This window comes from Rhododendron vialii, chromosome 4a (genome assembly GCF_030253575.1).
Source record: "Rhododendron vialii isolate Sample 1 chromosome 4a, ASM3025357v1".
NCBI classification, from domain to species: Eukaryota; Viridiplantae; Streptophyta; class Magnoliopsida; order Ericales; family Ericaceae; genus Rhododendron; species Rhododendron vialii.
This window is the reverse complement of record NC_080560.1, coordinates 8,803,807-8,822,737: the sequence shown is the minus strand read 5'-3', so window position 1 is coordinate 8,822,737 and position 18,931 is coordinate 8,803,807. Positions and strand designations below refer to the sequence as shown.

Here is an 18,931-nt window from a genome sequence, read left to right as displayed (position 1 = left end):
GATACTGATACTCTTTGATAAACTTTTGGACATTGCTTAAGCATCAACAAAATCGATCATCGCAGATTCAGGGCTATTGCATAACTAATCAAATAAGAGCATTATGCAGGATAAGAGTATATTTACTTATCTCTCTCCTTTATAAAGCTATAGGGACCGACGGTCTTCGTTCCGAAATCGCACCAACGGCTGCGTCGGGCCATTTCCGGCCACCAGACGGCTGATCCAAGCCATCTAAAAATTTAAAAAAAAAAAAAAAAACAGGAGGGCTTACGCGGGAATCAACGGCATCCGATATATGTAAGGTACTTGATCCAAATACCCTATTTTTCGTGTGTATATATATATATATACACACACACACAGAGGCCCCCTCTTCTTCTTTTTTGTGTGTAGGCCCCACGTTTTTTTTTTTAAGAATTTTTGGACGCTCGGATCAGTCATCCGGTGGCCGGAGATGGCCGATGCGGCGATCAGTGCGATTTCGGTATGGGGACCGTCGGTCCCTATAGCTTTACTGTTTGTCAAATTATAAGCGTCCTTTGCCGAAATCTTTTAAGATTGAGACAACTTTATATTATCCGGGTTTCTTTGTCATTTATCTTTACGCGCATTGTAGGATATGAATGTTCTTACTTTTTTGGCGGGCTTTTGTCTCCTACTAGCTAGGTGAAATGCCTCTTAGTTTGGCGGAATCGCAATCTGATTTTGAGCTTTCGGCATTTTTATGTTATTTAATGGAAAGAGTACTAAAATATTTTTCATTGTTCGTATTTTCAAATTTCTAAATAAATCTGTCAATGTATAGCCTGAAGCACTTTCCATTTTTCTTGTCTTTAAATCTGTATAGCCACAATGAGCCATAGATGCAGGAGAGCTAAAGCCTAATTAGCTAACAATAATACAATAAGTAAATAGGAGATTAATTTTCATACTCTTCAAATTGTTAACCGCACTCGAAGGTACTATCCAAATTATTAACTTTTGGCGAGCGCGGTTGACAATTTGAAGAGTGCGAAAATCACTTGCCAATAATTAATACTATAGCTCATTACTCTGCCGTACGTCGCTCACTTCTTTGATTCCCCCCTCTCTATTGAGTACTGAGTAGTACCTAGCCCTACCTCATAATGTCAGCGTTAAAGTTCCATTTTTGGCAAGCACTTGCATTACCAATAAAAACAGCGGCGGAGTGTGTGTGGGTTTTTTTTAACAAAAATAAGAAAAAAATATTGAGGGCACCGCCAAATGGTGTTCCAATACTGATCAAATGCTCTTCTCCAAAACATATTCACGTGAGATTCAATACTAAATGTATGATTCTCGCATAAATATGTGATGAAGAAAGATGTTGGAGCACCACCTGACAATGTCACCAAATCACTAAATAGTTAATTACTCACAAGCAAAGCCTCCATTAACTGAACTTTTTGCCTCTAAATCACCATGTTTTTATGTAATTATATTTATGGATTACTATTTTATCACAAAATGCAAATCAAGCGGGGCTCCTTTTTATCTTCTTCCTTTTTTTTTGTTTTCTTCTTCAATCTATCAATAAGACCTCTCTCTTTTGCATTGAATCTGATTCGTTCAAACCTAAATTAATCTGCAAGATAATATAATTATAAATGTTTTTCTTCATAGCTATTTTATGATTATCCGATAGTTTAACACTTTTCAAATACAAATCTGTCTCAAAGAAATAGTGCAAAAGAAAATGTCAAGTTCGTAAAAAAGAAATAGATAATTTTATGTTGACCACAACAAAGTCATGCGTATGGATTGTGCCCCCATTGCTGCGAATTTCTGGCTACGCCATTGAATAACATACACAACCTGTACTATCAACTCTTTTGAGACGACTATTAAATTCAACCATAAATGGTTTTTATGATTTTTTGGGACTTTTTTTTTTCCATTTGTTTAACCTAATCTACTCTATCCTAGGAACTTGGAAAAGAAGATGGGTGCTTACGAAAATCGAACCTACCCATGTGCATGAGAGGAGTATAAGAGAGGCACCAACTGCACTCCATTGATGATTTTTTGGGACTTTCTTAAGAAAAGAAAAAAAGCACAAACCCATGTGCAAGCACTCGCATTGAGTCGGTAACCGTACATTGCAAACATACCACACTTAGTTTGTGATTTTTGAAAATGATTTTTGCAGTCCACTTTCTCAAAAATACATTTTAAAAATCGTCTATCAGTGCTCCACTCCAACAATAGAAAAACTGAAAGAATAATTTAGAATGCACTTATAAAAAAGTACTGAAAAGCGTTCCCCACTTCTAGTAGGAGTATTTTTTTTTTTTTCTTTTTTGGGTAATTATAGGAGTATTTTGTCTAACCAATAAGGATAGGATTTTTTTTTTTTTTTCATTCGTTAAACCTAATCTACTCTATCTTAGGGATCTTGGGAGGGGAATAAGTACTTACGGAAATCAAACCCTACCCATGTACATAAAAGTATAAGGGAGATACCAACTGTACTCTACTCCACTTGCATAATATAAAGATACTTCAATGGTAATGATTAGTACACACTTCTAAGGTCTCGTTTCAGAAACCTTCTTAAAAAATAATTACTTATTTTGAAACTTCTCAAAGAAAAATAAGATGGGTTGTTCCACAAAGCCCAAATAAACAGCTTATTTCACATTTTCAAACTCAAAAATAATGTAAATAAAAATTAATTTTTCAATTTTTTTTGCACCGTATTAAAGATTTCAATGAGATTTATCAAGCAAGATCCATATTGATAGGAAAATTATTTGCATAAGCACATAATTTTTGAGCTTAAAATTATCTTTTTAAAAAATAAGTACTTATTCACCCTTTTGTAGAACATACCTTATTATTAGACAAAAAATAAGTTCTTAAACACGTTCTATAACGGAACTAAGCCAAGGTCATGGACCAATCTTCTTTTACAAAAAGAATATTCGGTTGTCTTTCATTATTATAAGATTTCTTTCATGACCTGTACCACATCCAAGTTTATTGACCTTTTCACAATGTTGTCAATTTTGTACCATACCGGACATAAAACGATACACATAAGTAGGTATTTCGTATCACTCCAAATACCGGCATGTACCGGTTGATATCGGACGTACCGGCCTGTACCAAATGATACCGGGCTTGTACCGGAATCTCGACCGAAACAAAGAAAATTGTGTATTTTTTCTTTTGCATAAAAAATATTTAAATTTTAAGATAATTTAACAAAATTTGGAGTCTATAATATGTTAATCATCTTAATTTGTTATTAGAACTAATTTTAACATATATCAAAGTGCTATAATTTAATTTATACCCCTACTTTTAGTTTTTTGGGGTTTTTTTTTTGTACATACATAAGTACTTCATCCATCTCATATTCTTGGTCCTGTTTCACTTTTTTGTGTCACTCAAATAATTGTCTATATCTCACAAACAGACAGAACCCAAGTTGTCCCCAATCATTGGGGGTATGGGTGGGAGAGGATTGGAGGCAAACCTAATATTTGGCGATAAGCACAAAGTGGTTGCTTTCATAATACCACTGAAACAGTGGCCCCGCTATACCTGTTTTGTTGCGAAACCATGCCCACTAATCAAAGCCAAATAGCATCAAAGAGGGCAGGCCTAGAGACCCAATTTAATTTATGTGCACATTACCATACAAAACATTGTCTATATCTTACAATCTATAATTTTTTAACAATTTTGAAAACTTTGTTTAGTAAAATTATTTGAGATCTATCAAACAAGATTAATATTTGACATTAAAAATATTATAAATTAAAAGATATAGCAAATTTTTTTAGAACTCCCAAATAGCAAACAGGACCAAGAATATGGGACGGAGTGAGTATAAAATATATATTACGGTCAATTCAAAACGGTACCAAAATATACAATGGTACCGATACATACCATTTCAGTAGAAAAAATGGTACACCTGCCGGTACCAAATCGATACCTTTTGTGATTGTTGGACTCCATTGTCCGATATACAAAAACCCTTGCGTCTCACAAGTTTTACCGAAAAACTTATCCATCGGAATTTTTGGAATCAACGGTCGAGATTCACTTGATTGTTAGCGTTGCACGTACCCAAGTAAAATCTTGATCATCAATTACAAAATCCCGTTCAAAAAAAAATTTACAAAATCAGTTTAGCATTAATTGGGGGCATGCAGCCTCCCTTGGTCCATCGTACTTGGCCTATAAATTAATAGGGCTTGCAGATCACTCTGCAACAAATTAAACTGATTGGTGCAAAAATGTCACTCCATCTGTTCTTCGTGCCAATCCGATCGATTCCTTCATCAAAACTTGGCCTTCCACCGCAACTCACACGAAAATCCGTACGCTGCGCTCGTACAAGATTGTACTGCATCCAATCCTCAGAATTGGCTGATCAAGATTCACAGCAGATTTATCAGAGGCGATCTGCGAATTATCAGCCAACTGCTTGGGATTCTGATTTCATCAAGTCCTTGAAAAATCAAGATGTCGTGAGTATTACGAAACACGAGGTTTAAATTAAGAAAAATCAAACATCATTTATTATAGTTGAATAAAGGATGCAGCTTGTCAAAGAAATAATGTCCAGGAGCTGTGATACGTTCATAAGAGAAACATCATTTATTATAGTTTGTCGTATGCTATTTTTATCTAAAGTTGACAAATGTTCACATCATAGTCCATCTTTCCAATTTTTCTAGTATGCAGGTTCGCCGCCACTAAAGTAAAATTCTGACTCCGTCTCTGTGTCCATAGTTGAGTAGGTATTTCGCTTTCGTCATTTTCAATTTTACACTTGTGAACCTTTGCTCTGTTTGTTTCTATTTCAACAATATAGTACTCCTAGTATTTTTGTCATCTTTTGTCATAGTCTGATATAGAAAGAATTAATAACAATTCGAACAGTCAAAATTGTGCTCCCAAAAATTTGTCATCCGAACTGCAAGCATTGTTGCATTCGACATTCCAACAAGAGATGACATTGAGATCACTACAAGAAATTCAGGATCTCCCAACGGTTTTTTTCGCAACGGTTGAAAAAACCGTCGCTATAGATGGTGTATAGTAACGGTTTACAAAACGTTATTAGAAACAGAACTATAGCAACGGTTTTCGTGTTACCGTTAGTAAATTACAACACCATAACAACGGTTTTCATTAACTGTTAGTAAAAACCGGCACTGAAAAATTTCCCACTAGGAGAAATAGAAAGAACGCATAGCTAGGAAAAGAAAAGAAGTGTATGTGGCGCTTGAATGTACATAGGGTGTCCAAAGGTTCAGAGTTAGACTTACAGCTCAATGCCCATTACACGTGTACTGTAAATGTTGAAAGGTTAGGGTGTTCAACTGAACACTGTTAGATGTATGTAGTGCTGCCCCTAGAGATAGGAGAGTGGTATTAAATACAAATTACCGAGTTCAAAGTGAAAATTTCTTGAAATGTAAGTACCAATATACTGCCCCCGTCCCATGAAATTTGTCTGGTCTGCAAAAGGGGAAGTAAAAAAATAATGCATTTCTCTTGAGAAAAAATTCATACTTTTTTAATAAACTAAAAGAACGTAGTGATATCTAATAAATTGTTCAAATTTTTTTGAAACTTTCTTTACAGAAAATGTACTATTTTTAAGTCCTCGTTTTGCGAATGGGACAAACTTTATGAGACATAGGGAGTAGTAATTTGCCATATATAAGTTTTGCTCTGTTTTTTTTTTAGGATCAGCTCTATGCATAAATTTTTCTAATTATAACAGTTTTTACTTGTAATATTTGTTGTAGGATGAAATACAAAAGCACAGGGCAAAGAAACTGAAGGGGGAGATAAAGGCTATGATTGGGGATACAGATGTAAATTCATTGACAATACTGGAGCTAGTAGATGATATCCAACGGTTGGGACTGAGCCGTCACTTTCAAAAGGATATCACGAGAGCACTAGATAGAATATTTCTATCTGTAAATGGAAATGGAACTAATCTTAGGGCAGATCAGCAGATTAGTGTTCATGCCACTGCTCTCTGCTTTAGGCTCTGTAGACAACATGGTTATGAGGCCTCTCAAGGTTCTCTTTTATCCTTCTCATTTAATTATTTAAAAGATGAAAGAGGATTCACATTGGGTAACTGACAACCAACGCATAAAAAATTCAGCTAGGTCTTTATGACATGATTTTGATTATGAAGGCAAACACATACCATGATGCCTGTGACAGCTAAGTTTAACGGACAAAATAGATTCATATAACTAACCCCAATTGATTGAAAATTAAAACTCGATTTGGTTGAGTTTTATTTTTAAAATACAAAAATTGTCTTTATTTTCACTAACAGTACACAATTTTGAGAATTTCGGAAAATCGTCTTTATGTTCTTTTGTTTTCTAAAAAAGCACATACAGTAATATTTTTAAAATCGTCTCAAGCATGTGTAAGAAAACTATTGGTGTAATTCTTTTATTCTTTGTGAAATGAGAGCACAAATTAGGTTCTTTCCATATTCTGTCTTTGAAGTTTACTTTTTAGAGACACGAAACTTCACCCCAGTTATCACTTTTCAAAAACAAAATCTAACAAAGTCTTTGAAAAAAATTTCAATTTGTTTTTTCAACTTATCGTTTGAAAAAAACTCTGATCTCATAATTATTTGATTGAAAAACAAGTAGCATATACAAGAAGGATATTTTGAAAAAAGATTCAAAATATTATGAGGAATGAGTAGCATACAAGAACTGCATTTTGAAATAGATATATTAGTCGATTCCCTTATGATAGGGCACGGTCGTATAAAAGATAGTTCATTTTCACTATTTTGTTGCGCAAAACAACATAACAAGATTGTTAAAAAGCCAAAAATACAACCGTTCCCCTTCAAGAGAAGATAGAAAGCAAGGACAAACTAAACAGAAACAAGATAGAAGATATGGATAGCATAAATAGATAGGATTCGCGATCAAAAAGAACTATAAATAGATAGGATTTGTGTGATGTTGTGCAGATGTGTTTCACAAATTCAAGGACAAAAGTGGAAACTTCATGGAATATCTACGCAAGGACATCAAGGGATTGCTCAGTCTGTATGAAGCTTCTTATCTTTCTTTTGAGGGAGAAAACCTTATGGAAGAGGCCAAAATATTCACAAACAAACATCTGAATGGCGTAAAGGGAAAGATGGTGGACAAAGACCTTGTGGAACAAATAGATCATGCACTGGAAATGCCTTTGCACCACAGGATGTCTAGGCTTGAAGCTAGGTGGTATATAGAGGCTTATGGTAAAAGAAATGATGCAAATCATTTGCTGCTTGAAATGGCTAAGTTGGATTTCAACATGGTGCAATCATTACTCCAAGGAGAGCTCAAAGACATGTCAAGGTAAATGAGATCCCCCTCAAATGCAGCCACGCTTGACTTCCACTTTACATTTTAGATTTCAGGTACGAAAGTTTAAGGAAATCGAATATTAAGTGAGACAGGTTTCAGTATTAATTATGTGACATTAATCAAGTATTAATCGATCATTAGTTCGACGTCCAATCACAAGTGTTGTGAAGTAATCATCCTCCATTATTATCTTATTTTTCAGGTGGTGGGAGGATATAGACTTGGTGAAAAAGTTGAGTTTTACAAGGGACAGACTGATGGAATGCTTTTTTTTTAGTGTGGGAATGGTTTTTGAACCTAAATTCAGTGACTGCCGAAAGAGTTCAACGAAATTGATATCACTTATAAACATCATTGATGATATCTACGACATCTACGGATACTTGGATGAACTACAACTCTTTACAGCGGCTGTCGACAGGTTTGTGAAAAAACCTTACCTTTGGCTATGTGGTTCATTTTATGTTTCTCTGTTTTGAAAGCTCCAATGCTTAGTCAAATTAATGTTATCTTACATGGTCCTTGCATTGCAAATTTGCAAGCAAAAGACCAATAGTTGTGGCTTTGAAGTTTTCGATAATTTGTTATTTTGTAGATGGGATGTAAAGGCTGTGGAAATCCTTCCCGACTACATGAAGTTGTGCTTCCTAGCTCTCTACAACACCACAAATGAAATGGCTTATACAATTCTTAAACAAAAAGGAGTGAACATCATTCCATACTTAACAAGAGCGGTATGTATACACTTACCACACACACACACACACAAAAGAGCGGTATGTATACACGTACTACTTCTTCTTCTTTTTAAATTGTAGTAGAAAAATAGGAAAATGTGAAGTTTCAGTTCCAGCGGTAAGTCTCATACTTGTCACTACGTAGGTTACCTCATTCACTGGACTTTGGTAAAATTTTAATTTATCGTACAACTAGAGGCCCTATAATATATATTCCCTCTGTCCCCATTTAACAGTTTTTTTTTTAGAGTTCGTGCTACTTTTCAATTTCTTGTATCTCGTAATGTAAAATGCATGTTTTATATGTGATTTTGAAAACATTGTGTCTAATAGAACTAATTGAGCTCTATCAAACAAGATCCATATTAATTACATATAAAAATTTTACATACCGGTTTAGAAATAACTCATTTTTCATCTGGTTAGAATAGAACAAAGGACCGTTAAATGGGAACGGAGGGAGTAGATTTATACTTGGGAGGTTTAGAAATTGTAGTTTCTGTAAATTTGCAGTGGCTTATTTTATAATTAGTACTATCTCTGTACCACAGTGGGTAGATTATTGTAAAGCAATCTTGGTGGAAGCAAAGTGGTGTTTTGAAAAAGAGACTCCAACGTTTAAGGCATACCTGGACAATGGACTGGTTTCGGCATCGATGATGCTTGTATCAGTTCATGCCTACTTCTTGCTGACCGAAACTATTACAGAAGAGGCTCTGGAGTGCTTCGAGAAGAAGGAGTCGTACCATCCTCTCATCGAATGTCCATCCCTCATTTTTCGACTTTGCAATGACTTGGCCACATCCAAGGTATGCTAGCTATTTTCCCATTCGTACATTGTTCTGCTACAGTTTATTTCTCAAAATAAAATCGCAAAGTCTGAATGCCTAACTACATTACAACACGGCGAAATTCGACCAATGAAGTACGTACATCGATGCAAAATAATGCTCCCCTGCAAAAGGGAGAGCAAGTCCTCCACGCCGAACAATGCCCTCATAAGCACAAAAATAGTTTGAGAAATCACTGCTTACCACTGTGCCTTGTATTTCGCCTTGTATTTCTGAGTGTCCTGCTGATCATTTGGTAGCACCGGTCAGTTGTCCTAAGCGCAGGGCTTATGTAATCGGTTGCACAATAACTCGATAAGTCCAAGATTGATCCACAGGGAATGGTTTTGGGGGATGAATTGCTTTATCGGGCTAGATGCATGTGTTTTAGCTTTAGGTAGCAAACCTTTTGGTGTTGGCATTTTGGTGATTTTCAACAATGACTTTCTAACTCAACTAAAACTACGAATAGGCAAGTATTCTACCAAAAGGCTCAAATCAAGGGGTTACACCATCTATAACCTAGGTAGCTCCAATATTCTCATGAATTAGTCAGTTGAGCAAGACGGGAAATCATATCCTCAAAAGGAAAATATTTACATGAAAAGCCGTTTTTAATCTTAACGGTGTTTGGTATTCAAGGTTTGATCAGAAGTTTGTCAAACCATCAAAGATTTAGCAAGTTTTAGAATCGAGAGTTATAGGAACTCAGATCATGACCTTATATTCCCTGATCAGGAGGTTCTACCCCATGGAAACGCTCATTAGTTCATAAGTTTGACACCCTCATTTATTTGTCTTTGTGCCACAGGCCGAGTTGGAGAGAGGTGAATCCGCGAACTCAATCGTGTGTTACATGCACGAAACAGGACTTTCGGAACAAGAAGCCCGAAAGCACATAAGGAAATTGATTGACGAGGCATGGAAGAAGATGAACAAAGAACGAGTAGCAGTTGATTCTCCATTTGAGAAACCATTTATTGAAACAGCTATTAACTTTGCTCGAATGGCCCAATGCAGTTACCAGAACGGAGATGGGCTTGGAGCTCCGGATAATCAAGCAAAGAACTGGGTCTCATCGCTGATAATTGAACCCATTACCACGTCTTGTTAATTATTAGCCAATGGTTCTCAAGTTAAAAAAAGAGAGCACAGAAATTAAAGTTGGAAGTTGCTTTCTTAATTTGGAGAGTCTTTAGATCTTCTATACAATAAATGTGTTTTCTTCATTTGATAAATTAATGAAGTTTTCAGTTTGGACAAGATTAAGGAAAAGATATGTTGATTTTTATTATATACTATTATAAAAGGCTGCTGATTTTGTTACTCTTTTTTTTTAACGCCACTAGCTCCTCTGCAATTGTATTTTTGCACCAAAAATATACTTGCAGGGAAGTAACGTTAACAAAAAAAAGGAATGACAAAATCATTTCCCTTATAAAAGATAAATTAATGAAGTTTTCACTTTGGCCAATGTCGAAAACGCCTACCTTATCTTGGGCTATTTCAGGTTTTTCGGTTTCGGCCATATATGTCAATATGGGCTCAATCTTCCAAACGCAACGTGATTTCGGCACGTTTAAGGTTCTCGATAAATTCTGCAAAATGAATGATTTAGAATATTGATATGAGGATGATGCTATGGTGTCCCCGGTCATTTTGGGGACACCGTAATTTTTGGCATAACTTCACCATTATTGGCATAACTAAAACCCATTACAAGCATAACCGAACCCAAACAATGTATAACTAAGGAATATCCAAAAAACCACCCAAGGCATAACCAAATCCAATCAAAGCATAACAAACAAGTTATGCTTTGCTATGGTTTTATTATGCTCATAATGGTTTTGGTTATGCTCATAATAGGTTTTGGTTATGCTCATAATGGTTTTGTTATGCCAAAAGTTTCGGTGTCCCCAAAATGACCGGGGACACCGAAGTCATTCCCTTGATATGAATCCTACGTGGACCTACAAAACACAAACTGTATTGTGCAGGGGACTGATGAGAAGCCATCTCCTTTCTAATAACCAAGTGTCCGAGGCTCCCTTGTACACGTCCTGAATAATTCTAGGATTTTGAATTTGGTGGAGTTCTACTAAGCAAAAAGTAAATTTTGTCTTTATTCAAATTTTTTTCGTATTTGTTAGTTTTGCGCCAATTTTTTTTGTAAATCATTGATTCGTCTCAACAAGAAGAATCAAAAATCAAATATTTTTATTTTTACCCAAATATTTTGGGAAGCACTTTTTTTAGCTTAAAAGTGGATATTTCCAAAAATATTTGGGTAAAAATTTAAAAAAAAATTACTTTTTCAATTCCTCTCGTCGAGACGAAAATTTTCAGGAAGTCCTTAAGCGGACCTCAACGTTAAAGATCCGATAAACCTCTCTGTGGTCTGGGAATTCTAGGATCTTGGATTTTTTTCGCTCTTCCCTATAAAGTATAAATATACTCGCATTGGTTGAAAAAAGAACGAGAAAGGCAAGAGGATGTTCTTCGTAACTCCATTATCAATTTCGGTCGATGATAATAAGGATTATGATTTTCGCGCTCCAGATTTCACCACTAGCGCTCCCATTTTGTCTCCGTTGTGAGAAAATAATCTGCTGCAACCCACCCCAATTTAGGACCATTCTTGTACATGGTTGTGTGGGACCAACTTAGAAGTCTCTCACAAACGATCCGAACCATTCAATAATTTTAGAATAATTATTCAATTGATCTAGAAAACATTTAGCCTGATTGAACTTTTGTAAGTAACTGATCTAATTCGTTCATGACTCTTTTAGAGTTCAGGGTCCTAAATTCCGAATGAAAAATTGAACGAATTAAACAAATCACTTAGAAATCCAATCGGGCTAAATTTTTTAAAGATCAATCAAAAATTATTTTAAAATTATTGAATACTTCAAATCGTTTGTGCGAGACTTCAAAGTGGGTCTCACACAATCACGTACAAAATAGTCCTAATTTGGGGTGGGTTGCAGCAGATTGTTTTCTCACAACAATGGAAACAAAATGGGAGCGCTAGTGGGAATTCTGAACCTCGAAAATCATAATCCTCATAATAATTGTTTAAGAGAAAATATATTCGTTTACGGAGCCAATCGCAACGGTTTGAGATTTAATGAAATTTTTCCGGCAAAGAATTCAATTTTTTCAGGGAAAAGTTTCATTAAAATCCGGACCATTCAGAACATTTTTGGACGATCGCGATTGATTGCTACAATAAAGAACTTGTTTACCGGCTCTATAATTTTCTATCATTGTATAATATACTGACCTGAACCGTTAGATTTTGAAAGTAGGACGACAAGAGTGGCGTGTAAGCGAGATGCCTTTCTTGAACTTTGTATCTTTCGTTATTTAAAAAACGAACCCAAAAAGTATTCTACTACTACGTACATTATCAATTTTTATAAGAGTTCCCAATGAAAATGGAGTAATTATTACTTCCTCCGTCCCTAAAGTGTCAGACGCGCAAACCTAAACAAATCAAATTTTTCACAATTCAATAGATAGCAATGAATTCAATCAGATAGTGAAAAAAAATTAGATTTTTTAACGAAAAACATGCATCTTTTGTAAGGTCTAAGTTTGCGCGCCGGACACTTATTTAGGAACGGAGGGAGTAATAATAGAAGCACAGTATTTAGGTTAACAACCGACTCTGGAACAAACCCCATTTGGATTACCATCTTCTTCCTTTTTTTCAGTATATAAACTCAGTAATTTTTTACTCTGCCATTTTTGTGTGAATTCTGCCACACAATTAATGTCAACGGAAAACAGTCGACGCGGTAAGTCAACCGATGCTCGAATGGCCCGTCGTTGTGGAATTGGGTAATTTTTTACTCTACCTTAGGAGACAACATGCGTGTTGGCCCCATCCGAACTATCTATGCTCGGCAATGGACGATTCAGATTTTATCTCGGCAGTGAAAGGATGGACGGCCGAAATGAAATCTGAGCCGTCCATTGCCGAGAATGGACGGTCCGGATGGGCCAACACGCATAGGGGACCCAATTCACTATTTTCATGTACCCTGTCCCTAACATTGCTCGTTGAGAAAATTTGGAATCCTCTCCATTTTGGTATCGTCCTGTTTGAAGTATGAACAATAATTGCAGTCTTTGAATTAGATTGAATCCTCGCTAGGAGAAATAAGTTAGTTTATGCTCAGGAGCATTGCTCCACAGGACCTCTCTAGTCCCTAAATTTATTTGCGCGGACTTATTTCAACAATCAGGATTATTCATTTTGTAGACCTCGTAAAACTTGTCCTGATTGATCCATTGCATGAGAACAATAGATTTCAGTCCAGTGTTGCGGTGTATTTGAAATCCATTTTTCTCAAGATAAATGTATTACAACAGCACATCAAAGAACCCCGAGGGGTCGGCAAAGTGGGCATGAGAAAGCAATGAGTACTTGATCATGAGGTCGCATGTTCGAATCTCAAGAAGGCCAACAATACACGAGATCTTAATCGTACTTCATCCAATTTATGTGCTTGCCATATCCAGCCAACTTGCATTATTGATTGCCTCGACATGAGACTATGAGAGTGACATGGAAAGGGACTTAACCTCATTGATGCTTTCAGACAACACAGTACACACCACAAAAAGAAGAAACAGATAGTAAAAGAACACAAAAAAGTTCTACGCACCCAAAAAAAAAACAGATCATTAAAGAACAAACAGCCTTTTTCCTCTTTATGATTTATGTACAGCTATCCAACGTTTCAATTCCTGTAGAATAGATAAGGCTCTCAACATATCCATTATTAATGTTACAGATGAGAAAGAAAGAACTGCTAAAAACTCACGAAAAAACAGAAACAAAAACAAGAACTCGATCAAAAAAAAATTTCTCATGCTATGTGCAAAAACATGTAGGCTGCAGTCGGATCTTGGATTTGCTTCGGCTAGAGGAGTAGACATCTATCCCGTGAAATCTGTGTTCGAAGTATTTTGCGAAGAGAAACGAAAAAGACGTGAGATTCCTCTCCACGACTCGATGCTGTGTTTCCTTGCATTTTCATTTCGTTCCACGAAACTCCTCCATAAATCAAAGATCCGAACACTGCCGTGAAATAAACATGAAGAATAATCCTGAATGAGAAGTGCCCATCATGAACAAAGCCTAGGCAAGGATCTACCGTTTCTGTGGCTTGATGATCTTGATTTCAACATCTTTGTCATTTGGTTTTGCATTTTCGCACGAAGTTTTTCCAACTCCGCAACCCTCCATTGCATGCCTTGCAAATTTGCTCTGAGCTTCTCGTTTTCAGCCGGGAGATCAAGCTTTCTCGCATAAAGCACAATTTGTTCACAAGCCTCATCTTTCTTTCCCTTGATATCAATTTCTGCAAAACTACGTGATGAGTCGATAAAGGGCTCTCGATGGTCCGTCCCTCCGCGCAAGCTTTTGAGATTGCACTGTGGAGAGATGAGAGTTTGGACTGCTGATTTTGATGGGAATTTCTTGTTCTGAGTTAGGTGTTTGTAGACTTCTGAGGAGAGTTTCTCATAATTCAGTCCATAACACACATTTACTTTTTCCTCTTCAGATAGTGCTGCATGGACCTGTAAAAAGATCAACACAGCGAAAATGAAGAAACAAGATCAAGGATATGAGTTACATAACTAAAAATGTCGTGAAACCTTCAGATTGACCACTAGGGTTATAAACGTTAAAAATCAGACTATACATACTGATCGATATAGAGGAAGAACACTATTTTCTTTTGAATGCAGAAATTGCATATAATAAACTGCTTTCAGTTTCTGATTTCTCAACTGTCTTTTTTATGATCCAGTATTTAGATATAAGGTGAATGGATAACAAGAATATTTCTTGAATAAACAGTTCAAGACCATATAATGAAAGCAAGAGCAATAGTAGTACCTCTAGATACATGTCCATGGCATGGTAGATTGCATCATAATTCTCTCTGGCATAATCTGGCAAGGCGGTAACTAGATACAAAAACTTCGACGGTTTCAAACATGGATCCGGTGCTACTTCTGCTATGTACAAATCCATCAAGCCAGCAACTTTCTTCAATCGTACCAAAGGCACACAACATAGTCCTTGCCCAACAAACGACTTAACAAAACTCAGCACCAGATTTACATCATATAGGTAGTTTACTCCGGCTTGAGGTGGGACGAGTAAATTATCTAGAGTTGCTTGATCCATCTGGGAACCGATCATACTCTCTAACTTGTACCTAACTAATTTGCTTATGTTCAAACTCAGAGCAACCCTAAGGATCCCAAACAAACTCTTGCAAGAAATTGCACTCCAATCTAGCAAAGAGAGCATATTGACTACAGTCTCAGCGATTACACGCTTCTCATCAGAAGTAGCACGAATGAACCTCGACTTCTGGTAATAAAAGAGGAACCTACTTATAGTGGCATGGTCAAATTTCCACGAAACCATTGATTTCGTTACCATTTCGATCAAATAAGGGTTCAAAGCCACGAGATCTTCAAACCACCATGTTGCCCGGAAGGAGCTACTTTTCAAGCTCTCATAGCTTTGAGTGTCAAAGCTATCAGGTGAAGAAGTCGAAGGACATGGACTTGTTTCACTGGCCAATGATAGCCTTCCAACCAGAGAGTCCAAGTATATTTCAAGTACATTACAAGAATTTGCAACCGGAAGTAAATCTTGACACTGCTTTAAAGCTACCAAAAGCTCAGACCATGTCCAGTACCTGATCTCTTCAAGAGATTTCTCTGTTCGCTCTAGTAAATTGAGGGATCCGGAAGCCGTTTTGTTCATTTCCATGAAATGTGCAACGCAATGTAAGGGAGTAAGGTTTAAGGGATTTATCTGCAATTTGCCACTGTTGTAGCAGAACCTTGTCATGAGCTCAAAACTCTCTGCCCCTCCTGGGAAGTCATGGAATATCACCTTCAGACCCTGCGTCTCAATCCTCGATTTACCGATTAACTTACTTAATCTGCCTGAATAAAAGGAAATTGTTTTCTGCAAATGTTCATTACTCAACAGTTTTAGATGGACAAAATCCTGAATATAGAATCAGAAATACAGTTGACAAAGGAGAAAACATAAAGAAGCAAACCCAGGAAAAGAATACCCAGACACAAATACATTTGCGTAAGCGAGGATAATATGGAAAGTAAAGGGACCAACTCAAGCTAAATAACTAATCCCAATAACAAAGGAAACACAATGCCCAATTCTTAATCATTATCTAAAGGAATTGAGCCTCTAGTGCTTAAAAGCCCACCAAAGGCATTGAATTTAACAATCCGAAAAAGAAAGTGCTGAAAAGGTGATCTGTCCCAATTCCTGCAAAAGAATGCTGAGAGGTCGTTATAGACAATAAATTGTTGAAGGGGAATCACGAAAAGATGTATGGTGATAATCCCAGCAAAGGAGGGAAAGAACAACAATAAATAACCCTTAAAAGATGAGCCGTAAACCCAGACATCCAGAGTTAGAGGGGCCATGCAACAAGAGAAAAATCTCTTGTGAATCCCCTAGTCCCTAAGAGGACAATAGTCGAGGTACGCGTAAGCTGGCTCGGACACCCGTGACCGTTGGACCAAAAAAGGACAATAAACAGTATGAGGGCAACCCTTTTGTCACTCTCATAGAAGGAGAGATTTGCAATTAAAGGTATGGCAATGGAAATCCCAGAACTGACAGCAATAAATGTATAGAGGTGAAAATGGTAGAGGGAATGGAGACCAGTGATTGAGATAGAGAACTAAGAAAGCCTCACATTTTGAAAATTAGGTGAAAATTAAATGGTCGGTAGAATAAGACAAAAGAAATTTAAAGACAATAACTTCACACGTCACAAAGATCAAATGGAAGAGAATGTCAAGAACCAAATAAGTGTTAACCAATTATTCCTAAATTTCCAAACGAAAGAAATTAAAGTCAAAAGAATCGAAAATGAAGTTTTCAAAACTATGTTCTAGAAATGTAGGTTTTCCAGCTCTGTGTTCATACCTGGCTTCTCAACTTCGGCCTCTCAAACCCCTCTTCACAAGTGTATTCGATGGGTCCGGCTCCGACGTCGTGGTTCCAAGCGGCTTTTCTTTTTTGGTTTTGTTGTTGTTATTTGTTGTTTTTAGTTATTGTTTCTGTATTTTTGGACCAATAGTGTCCCCTTTTATTGTACTATTTTCTTATATATAATATCTGCATTTTCTAGCATGTCAAAAGAAATGTAGGTTTCCAATAGGTGGGAGGTAGTTCCAACCAAGGGCTTCTCCAGCTCTAAACTTTTTTTCACTTGAACTCAAAATTTGAGTAAATATGCCTCCAAATAACTCTACTACATGACTCAAACTTATATCAAAGTGAGGTTTACTCAAATTAAACGATACTCAAATCCTTCCTCGAATTTGAGAAGACTATTTTGTGTCTCGTAAATTTATAACTATGCCATTAATAAAGCTTACTTATGCTTATTAGATTCAGTTTAATCTATGAGAGTGCTTCATATCAAATAAAGCTTTTACTCAAATTTAAGCAGAATTATAGGTAAATGCTGGACATGCTCTAAGCCAAACTGGGATCATTTGAGGAGGGTTCTTAATTTCTAGAGGCCAAGAAAAAATTTTACCCTTTCCTATTCACAGTAATCCCAGCAGCCAAACAGAGAGGAAAAGAAGAATTCTTGGGACATGATAAAACCAAGATCACAAGAGACGACCAAACTACAGTGAACAAATGAAGAACAAGATTTAATTTTGGAGACAGAAAGAAGACCAAAAAAAAAAAAAAAACTGCTTCTTCACAACGACAAACAACAAGCAAACAGAGGCCAAGAGCAGAGAATTTACCTTGTCCAGAACGAAGATCTCTTCCCCATTGACCTCCACTTCAAGGTCACAACAGACAACCATGAGCCCAATTGAAGAAAACCCAAAACCCACCTCAAAACCAGATCCTTTGTTGGGAATAGTAGCAAAGGATGTTGAGAAAAGATCAGCAACCCAGCACAGGGTCACAGGCAGAGGTGAGATTAGAAGGAATGAGAAGGGGAAGGTTAAAGGAAGAAGAAGAAGCCAATATACTGAGATGGGCCAAAAGACAAACAGAAGGAGGGCAACTTTAAGTTCTGCAAATGGTAAGTCAATTTGGAGCAGGAAGTGGTTCCCAACTGGTGTAGAATGACAACAGTGTGCGTGAAGCAACGGTATGAGGGCAGAGGAATCACACTAATCTACATGTGTATGCATGTATATATGTATACAATAATATAAAAGGGTACAGAGATAAATAAATAAAAATTGCCTATCAAAACAAATGGAGTAATATAAAAGGGCAATGAGCTGTAGAGTGCCCTCTAATCTTTCTCTGGCATAACTGCCAACTAAAGTACAGTAAACTATTCAGAAGATAGTTTGTGAGAATTTTAAATAGCTATTCGATTAGCTTATTTTTTAAATCTCTATTTTTCATGTATAAATTAACCAATTGTTCGATATGGGATAAGTACCAAATCGACTTTTACCAAAGTAGAACTATTTTTTTGAAAACACGGGTGGCACTCGCCATCTCCTCTGCCCGGCCCGGACTCTGCGTAAAATACGTATTAGTTGAATAGTTCTAATAAAAGTGGTCCTGGAAAAAATGAAAATATAAATTGGGTCTTAAATGGTTGAGGCCTTAATTTGTTTTTTGTCATTTAGAGGTATTCTTTTTTGGTGAATATAGAGGCATTGAAAAAGTGTCAGTGGACCTCATAAACAAGATTGGGACCGCAATTTGGACAACACAGTTGGTTTAATTTCTTCCCTGTTCTAGAAAGTAAAGAATCATTGGCTATTATTCGATTCTAGAGTTTAAACTAATACTAAAAAAATTTACTTCTACTCAAATGTTTTGGGAAATATTCACTTTTAAGTTTAAAAAGTTAAAAAAGTGCCACTTTTTACTTTTCCCAATTCGTTAATCAAT

General features: G+C 36.4%; 2 protein-coding genes and 1 non-coding gene across 4 annotated transcripts; 1 reads left to right on the top strand and 2 right to left on the bottom strand.

The window, feature by feature from the left end:
* Nucleotides 1–3,574: 3,574 nt before the first annotated feature.
* Nucleotides 3,575–3,680, bottom strand: LOC131324959 (small nucleolar RNA snoR100). The gene has a single exon (XR_009199539.1). It is a non-coding gene; the product is annotated as a small nucleolar RNA snoR100 (small nucleolar RNA).
* A 526-nt stretch (nt 3,681–4,206) lies between these two features.
* On the top strand, nt 4,207–10,125 carry LOC131323088 (tricyclene synthase EBOS, chloroplastic-like). Its single transcript, XM_058354715.1, has 7 exons — nt 4,207–4,508; nt 5,799–6,081; nt 7,013–7,388; nt 7,600–7,818; nt 7,993–8,131; nt 8,686–8,943; nt 9,776–10,125. The coding sequence occupies exons 1-7, from the start codon at nt 4,275–4,277 to the stop codon at nt 10,076–10,078; spliced, it is 1,812 nt and encodes a 603-aa protein (XP_058210698.1). The 5' UTR covers nt 4,207–4,274; the 3' UTR covers nt 10,079–10,125.
* Nucleotides 10,126–13,662: 3,537 nt separating this feature from the next.
* Nucleotides 13,663–18,432, bottom strand: LOC131323084 (BTB/POZ domain-containing protein At3g22104-like). Of its 2 annotated transcripts, none has more exons than XM_058354702.1 (3): nt 17,812–18,432; nt 14,885–15,976; nt 13,663–14,562 (listed from the first exon to the last, which is right to left on the bottom strand). In XM_058354702.1, exons 1-3 carry the CDS (start codon nt 17,872–17,874, stop codon nt 14,107–14,109), a joined length of 1,611 nt encoding a protein of 536 aa, XP_058210685.1. In that variant the 5' UTR covers nt 17,875–18,432; the 3' UTR covers nt 13,663–14,106. The 2 variants fall into 2 exon arrangements, with proteins under 2 accessions (XP_058210685.1, XP_058210686.1); XM_058354703.1 differs by having other exon boundaries at nt 14,885–15,954; nt 17,812–18,404.
* Nucleotides 18,433–18,931: the final 499 nt, after the last annotated feature.